This window comes from Nilaparvata lugens, chromosome X, assembly GCF_014356525.2.
Source record: "Nilaparvata lugens isolate BPH chromosome X, ASM1435652v1, whole genome shotgun sequence".
Lineage (NCBI taxonomy): Eukaryota > Metazoa > Arthropoda > Insecta > Hemiptera > Delphacidae > Nilaparvata > Nilaparvata lugens.
The window spans coordinates 76,986,345-76,995,086 of NC_052518.1; the positions used below are offsets into that span (position 1 = coordinate 76,986,345).

Genomic DNA, 8,742 nt, shown 5'->3' on the forward strand with positions numbered 1-8,742 from the left:
GATTAGATTAATTATTATGATTAATTCAATTGAATCTTATTACTATTATTATTATTATTCAATTATTTCATCACTTACAAAGTGAGCATTTTTTATTATAACATAAGTCGGCCATCGGCAAGACTTTAGTACATATCTATTCGGTCAAATTTAAAAAGGATCTAATCATTGATACCGTGCTGAGTACAACCACCTTTTGAATTCCATGTTTTGCACTCCCTGAGACACCAAGGCGACTGAGGTTCGTTGAAACCTTCTGCCTGATCACTCCAACAGGAGAGATAATTATTACAGGGACAGTTGTAACTTTTTCCTGCTTCCAGACATCCCTGATTTCAGCAGCCATGGAGAGATTCTTGGATATTTTCTCATTGTAATATTGTTCCAAGTTGTGGCAACATGGTATGCCAACATCAATCGAAATAGTCTTCCTGGCTGTCTTGTCCATGAGGATAATGTCTGGCCGGTTGTGCACAACTGTCCTGTCAGTCAGCACAGAGCGATCCCAATACATCTTGTGTGTATCATTCTCAAGTACAGAAAGTGGCTTGTATAGATAGTATGGAAGTTTTTGATCCACTAGACCAAACTTCAAGGTGTTTATCCTGGTGTAAAATCCCAGCAACAGAGTTGTGGCGCCTCAAGTAGTCTGAAGCTGCCATCAACTGACAAGCTGACATGATGTGTTGCAATGTTTCGGGAGCCATACCACATCTTCTACACAAGTCACCATTTATAGGCAGCTTCAATATATGCTTTATATTTATCATTTATTTATATTTTATTATTATTATTATTAAAAAATAACATGTTTTAATATTATTTCTAGATTTCAAGAAAGCGTTTGACACTTTATCTTTTCATAAAATTGTACAGTCCATGAGTGAAATTTGTCTGTCAAGACGAGGTATTAACTGGTTAATAGATTATTTGAATAACCGAAAGGTTACTGTTAAAGTAGGAAAATCCTACAGTCGCCATGAATTTGTCACCTCTGGTGTGCCACAAGGCTCCAATCTTGGATCATTGCTTTATTTGGTGTCAGTAATCACAATGATTGGTGTTTCAAAGGAAACTAAAATATTCCAGTATGCTGATGACACAGCTATGGTAGCCAGCCACACAAGTTTTGATGAAGCAAGAATATTGCTACAAAGAGACTTTGATAGAATGCAAAGATGGATCCATGATAAGGGCTTGACTTTGAATTTTAAAAAAACCACTTGTATGCATATGAGACCGCCACGTCAAACTTCAAAGTCCACTAATATTACTATGCATTCCTCAAATTGTCTACATGAAAATAGCTTTGGATCTCCTTGTACTTGTAAAGAAAAGGTCAAACAGGTTACAATTCAAAAGTATCTTGGTATTTTCATTGATGATTGTTTAAAGTGGGGTCCTCACATTGATAGTGTATGCCAGCGTCTTCGCTCATGTCTATTTGGTTTATATAACTTACAACGATCTGTCCCAAAGAAGACATTGATAGTTGTTTATAAAGCCCTAGCTGAATCCGTAGTAAGATACAGTGTCAATGCTTGGGGTAATGCAAGTGGCTATGAAATTGATAGAGTTAAGAGATTACAAAATTCCTTGCTGAAAATAGTTCATTCAAAACAAGAGAGTTACCCTAAGCCAAATTTGTCTAAAAAATATAGCATTCTTCCTGTAAACAAGCTTTTCAGATATGATATTTTATTAAATAATTATTTTTCCAATAACTATAAAATGTCAAGTAGAATTTTGCATGAGCAAAGACAAGGTGCTGCATATAAGAGGTTTATTGTGCCCGAATACAATAATTATCATTGTAAATGTAAACTTTTCTTGTACCAACTATTTTCAATGAGTTTCCAGATGATTTAATTGGTCTGGATAGAATTTCAATTGTAAAATAAGATGAAACACTTTCTGTTAAATGATTTGAGTAAATTTGAATGATCTTCATGAATTCTTTCTTTTTTCATATTTTTTTTCTTGTGTATTATTGTTTGTGATAAGCAACAACTGAAATCCCATTGTTCTATTATTTTTTGCTACATATTGTTACACAATACAATCAAATGAATTATTATCAATGTATCAATTAATTTTTTTTCTACTCAAGATTGACAACTATTTTTCTTTTGATATGATTTGAATTGAAAATTATTATTTTGGGATCACTAATTGATTATATCAATGTACTATTTCTATGTTTTTTTTTAATGTAATGTATAACTTGACTCCTCCAGTCAAACCTTCTTTAGAAGGTTTTGGAGAATTTATATTTCGTCTGGTTTATAATAATCATTTGAAATTTTCCACTGAAAAGGAATTCTCTTATTGTTTGTCATTCTTCCTTTTTTTATTATTCTTCATTTGTTTTGTTTGTAAGATTTCTTCTTATAAGTGTATTTTTCATTTTTTTTTTTGTTATATCCTCTATAATAAACTCCCTTCTTCTGGGGGTACCAGGACGAAGGAAAAGGAAGTAAGGATTATTATTATTATTATTATTATTCCTTTTATAAGCACGCTCTTGCAGATATATTTTCAAAGAAGGGGCACTTTTATGCAACCTTCCTTTCATCTTTATAACACTGTTTGGCTATTTAATGAATTTACGCAGAATAAGTGCAGTGGCAAGGAGGACAGATTTTTGCATTCTCTTCAGCACTTCGTCCACCAAGTTGCCCTGACAAGTTTCCTCAACCGACTATCAGGCCATTGACTGTTATTACAATTGGAAGTATTCTCACTGTATTCAGCCCATACATTTCCTTCAGCTCAAATGATACCCCCTGAGTTTCTTGCTTCTGGTCTTCTGAGCATTCTCATCCAATGGTACAGCAATATCAATTATATAAGCCCTCTTCTCCAGCTGATCCAATACTAGTATGTCAGGCTTGTTGTGTACTACTCGCCTGTCTGAAATCATTTGGACATCCCAGTAGATCTTGACGTGAATGAACTCAACCAGAGGAGGAGGATGATAGTTATAGTAAGGGGGGACCTCTGCAATATTCTCAAACTTGATCTGCAGCTCCAAGTGCACAATTTTTGCCACATTGTTATGGCGCAACATATACTCTGTTGGGGCTAGCACTGAGCAGCCGAAAATGATATGTTGGATACTTTGTACTGCACTGGCACACATCCTGCATTTGTCACTTATGGTCCTGTCTCGCATTATATGCCTCCTATAAGCATTTGTTGCTATCACTTGATCTTGAATCGCCTGTACAAACCCATCAGTCTCTGGAAACAAACTTCCCACTGTCAGCCACATACAAGACAGCTCTTGACTAATTGGCTCCGAATTAAGGTGCCCATAAAAGCGTCCATGTAACTCTTTTGTCCTCCATTCTTCTTTTAGGTCTTGAGCAGATAGCAGCTCGCTCCTTCTTTGGTTTCTCGAATCAAGGGCTGTGTAACCATTATTCAGCTGGCATACCGCCACAAACAAATCTGAATCAGCATTCTGGAAGTAAGATCACAACTTCGTTTCCTGACTCACACACAAACTTGATACCCTTATTAAACCGCGACCTCCCATACTCCTTGGTAGGTACAATCGAGCAACTGAGGCATGTGGATGATGCATCCTGAATTTAGTCATCCTTGTCCTGACATACCTATCAATCTGCTCCAATCGAGTATCTGACCACTTCAGAATACCAAAGGTGTAGGTCAAGGCTGGGATCACCCACGTATTCACAGCCTTGAAGCAGTTCTTTGCGGATAGTTTTCATTTTAGCACCCCATCAAGTCTGCTGCGGAATTCACCTTCCACTTTTGTGAGCACTTCTGTTTTTGAGATTTTCAGATGCTGATAAAGTCCCAAGTACTTATATGACTGTCCTTGCTTGAGTCCAGTGCTCTCAGTTCATCCCTCTGCATTTTCATTTGACCCTTCTCCACATGCAGCACTGCACACTTACTTAATCCAAACTTCATGCAAATGCTCCGACTAAAGGCAGAGACTAGCTCAATCATTCCCTGCAGTTTCTCTGGGGATCTGGCATAAAGCTTCAGATCATCCATATAGAAGCTATGAGAAACTCTAAGACTCCTAGAAACTTCTATTTTATACCATGCAAGGCAGTTCAATGCAAGGCAGAACCATAGTGGGCTCAAGCTATCTCCTTGATAGATTCCTCGGCAGATCTGGATTGATTCAGTCTAAATTTGAGTTTCTGCCTATTTTCAGTTTCACACTCTGCTTGCTCATTACCATCCTCAAGGTTAACAAGAGCTAAATCCACCTTGCAGAGCTGGAGAACATACAACAGCCAGCTATGTGGAACCGAGTCAAAAGCTTTAGCATGATCTATCCAAGCTATTCAAATTCAAATGTATTCCACAAAAACGTACACAATACAAAATCAAAATGCAAGTTCTCAAAAGCAAAATAACATAGTTATTAATATACATATTACACGGTATTATTTATTTTGACCTAACTCATAACTCTGACGCTACATAATGTTTTTGTTAGTTTTTAATTATTTTCATTTATATAAATAGAATTCGAAGATAATATTATATTATGTATCTTAGTTTTTTATTTTTTCAAAATTATTGTACTGATTTGTTAAGTTCATTTACTTTTGTTTGTAAATTGTCAGTGTTATGAATTATGAATTTCAATTTCAATTTCAATTTTGCATAGTGGATTTCTACTGGCAAAAGTATAACTTGTCCGCCAGTAGGAGTAGCAATAATTACATTATAACAAAAGTAAAAGAAAAGACATTACAGAACTCAAGAATTTAGATCATAATTCCAAAAATAATGTCGAACTATTAGGGGGAAATATCTAGCCTATTTTACGTTGGTATTAAAGTAATAAGATTGAATTATCCAGTTTTTATCGGTTGGTGGGATATATTTAATCACTTTTTGATTGGTGAGATCATTTGGGATATTATTTATAATTTTTGGAGCAATATAAATGAGCTGTTTTCAAATTAGTGTGAAGTCTGAAACGTAACATTCGAATTTATTTTCATTGTATCTGGTTCTATGTGCTTCATTATTTATTTTTGGAAAGTTATTTCTATATCTATTGAAGTATTTAAAGATGCTAAGTACATATAGCTGGCGGATGGTCATGACTTTCAGATCATTAAAAGCATTTATCGAGGCGTATAGTAAGGGTCGATTTAAATTAGTCTTTATTATCATTTTTTGAACGGTGAACAGAGATGAGAAAGGTGAGAATTGAAAGTACCTCCTCAAATTACTAATCCGTATTGCAATAGTGATTGAACTATTGCGAAGTAAATCATTCTCATTCTAGATACATTCAGTACAGACCTCAATTTATAGAATTTGTAAGATATAAATTTCAATCTATTGCAGATGTAATCAATATGCCTCTTCCACTTGAAGCCCTCCCCGATTATAACACCTAAAAATTTCAAGTGGCTGGTTTTCTCAATCTCGGGACAATTACATTCGTCGTGATCATTACTTACATTACAATTTAAATGCAATTTAAGTTGGCAGTGAGTCACCTCATGACCTGTAATACTCCTAGAGAATGCAATGTATTTGGGTTTTTTTTAATATTTAGGCTAAGGGAGTTTACGTCTAGCCATTTCTTAAGTGTGGAGATGCCTCTAGAGGCATTTCTATAAACGTCTCGCCAAGTTCCATCCCCAAACAACAGTACCGTGTCAGCCGCAAAGGAATAAACTTCGCCACCATTGGGGTCTAACTTTAGTATATCATTTACATATACCAAGAATAAAATTGGGGAGAGTACTGTCCCTTAGGGTAGGCCATAACCAGTAAGTGGAATCTCACTAACACTGCTATTAAGTGATAAACTTGTTTCCTATGTGAGAGGTAGCCTTCGAATAGTTTCAATGGGATTCCTCTAATACCTACCCTATCTAGCTTGATAAGTAATCGACTATGACACACTGTGTCATAGGCTTTTGCCAAATCCAGGAAGACAGCCAGAGTTTTTTGTCCTCTATTCAGAAGATCTGATACGGAATTTGAAAACTGTATTAGGGCATCATTGGTACTTTTATTATTTTGGAAGCCAAATTGAAGATTTTCTATTATTTTATTTGTAACTAGAATTTAGTAACTGGATTCTTGATTAGTTTTTTCATTATTTTGGACAGGGAGCTCAGTAAACTGATTGGTCTATAATTTTCTGCCTGACTTCTATCACCTGATTTAAATAAAGGTTTTATCTTAGCTACTTTGAACAAATCTGGAAAAATCCCTTCCTCGAAACATTTATTTATAATAATAGTGAGTGGGAAAGCAATGTGATTAGCAATTTTCTTTAAAGTTGAACTATTAATACCGTCAATACCTGGACTCATATTATTTTTTAGGTTTGATATAGCATTTATCACATCTATCTGATTTACTGGGTTTAAGAAGAACGAATTCGGTAGCCTGGAGTTGTCTTTTTTATAATTAAATTGGAATGCGGCTTGATTGTTATATTTCGGTATTTTATTTGCATATTTTTCACCAACACTAGTGATATAAGAATTTAATTCATGAGCACTCAATTTTATGTCATCTCTTTCATCCCTACCCTTATCAATAAGTTCGTTAATGTATGACCATAGTTTTTTGACGTTATTCCCACATTGACCTATTTTATGTCTATAGTAATCATCTTTAGTTCGATTGATCAAAGTACTCAGTAGGTTCCTATAGACTTTAAATTCATTCTTCAAGCCAATGTTTGAAGGTTCTTTTTTTAATTGTTTAGCCATCCTGTCTCTTCTATTGATAGATTCAATCAACCCCTGTGTAATCCATGGCTTTAATTGTCTTTTTTATGTTTTAATTTTATTTCCATTGAAGATAGGTGTATATAATATGCCAACTTATTTATAAATGTTTCAACCATTAGGTTCAGTGTATTATTATCATGAACGTGAGCGTTAAGGAATTCCCATTTTTCATTCTGTAAATATATTATTAGTTTTTCAAAATTTGTTTTGAAGATTTTATTAATTTGCAGGGTTGACGGTCGAGATACAGTACCAATTATATTCATGTATAACGTGGTTGCATAATGATCGGTTATATTCATTTTAAAAATATTAGCTATTTTTGGTTGTATGGAATTATGTGTGTCTTTATAGAAAATATGATCTATGCAAGATTGTTTATTATCTATTACTCTAGTTGGTTTGTTTATCAATGATCTGAACCCATTTCCATTCATAATATTCAGATACTGCAGAGAATAACGGTCAGTGTTCAAGAGATCGATATTTATGTCACCCACAAAAACAATGTCACGATTAGATGGCAAAGAATTCAGAAAATCATTCAAGTTGGAGATAAAGTTATCGGTATTGCTGTTCGGAGACCTGTTTACTGCAATCACCTGTAAGCTTAGATCTTCTCCTAACTCGATTGATACACTTGCATCATTAGCATCTATCAATTCACAGTCAATTACAGCTAAACTATAAGTTTTGCTAATGTACATGCACAAGCTATCACACTTGTTTATTTAACAGATTATAACCATCAATATAAAAATCAATATTTTTATCTCCAGAGTACCAAGTTTCTAATAGAATTATTATTCTAAAAGATACTTTAAAATTATTAATACACACCAGTAATTCATTAAAGTTCTTAAAACACTACGAATATTCATATGAAAAAGATTTAAGTAATTATCGGAATTATTTATGCTCATGGATTTCAAATTATAATTTAAATAATTCTCAACCTCATCTGTCGCGAATACATTACTTCTCAAAACATCACATAGTTCATTATAATATTACTCACTGAAGATTATAAACTGAACTATAAACAGACTCAACTATTGATTTATTTGTTTTAAAATTTTTCAAACCAGACTGAATATAACAATGGATTATATTATTCTTTATTGTCGATAATTTCAAGATCCACTCACCCGTGCTATGAAAATGTAAAATTTTCCCACCATTGAAATCCATTCTCTCGTTCATAAAAAGCGTTAGTAGGATAAAAAGGACAACTTCCGATTCAAATCAGCTGTTTTCTCCCCCTCCCCTCCCCCCAAGGTCGTCCCCACCAGCCCCCCGGCCTAGGCAGGGTCGGTGGGGTCGGTTAGTGACGTCATCAGCTGTTCAGTGACGTCACTTGACCTCGAAATTTCCCTCCATTTTTCCTAACCTCAAATAGACAACTTAACCTCTCTGAATTTCCCTCCTTTTTTCCTAACCTCAATTAGACAACATAACCTCTCTGAATTTCCCGCCATGTGAATTTTCCCTCCATTTTTTTGTTTTTCTATCCACAGATTTAGTCAACAACCTCTCTTTTTTCCCGCCAGGGGTGCATGCGCGCGCTCATGCAAGAGTATTGATTTCACACTGTTTGTGTTGTAATATGAAATAATACAGTAAGTGAAGAAGGGAAAAGAAGAGAAGAGAGAGAGAGGCAAATAAAATAATATATATTTGGTTAACACACACACACACTAAGTACATTTATATATTCAATAGGTATTACATAAAATCAATTACATATTCATGGTCAATTACAACATTGATTTTTTGATATAGCCATGCAAAGCATGGACAATCTGCAATGAACATCTATAGTTATGTCTATCAGCACCAACACTATTCTGCTGTGTTGTAGATGCAAGAGATTCTTGTATACATAGACGTATTTCCTCCAATAATGTAAGTAAATAATGTTCTTCACAATAGACATGTGAAATTGAGCTACTACATTTCTTTAACAGTCCATCAAGGTTTGGTG

At 34.4% G+C, this 8,742-nt stretch overlaps 1 protein-coding gene across 1 annotated transcript in view; it reads left to right on the plus strand.

The window, feature by feature from the left end:
- The first annotated feature begins 7,265 nt into the window (after window positions 1–7,265).
- LOC111057859 (ubiquitin-conjugating enzyme E2 variant 2-like) overlaps window positions 7,266–8,742 on the plus strand; it is a 13,019-nt gene continuing 11,542 nt past the window's right edge. The window contains exon 1 of the mRNA XM_039442059.1: window positions 7,266–7,362. Within this exon, the coding sequence (XP_039297993.1) occupies window positions 7,266–7,362 (97 nt within the window). The remainder of the gene's footprint in view (window positions 7,363–8,742) is intronic.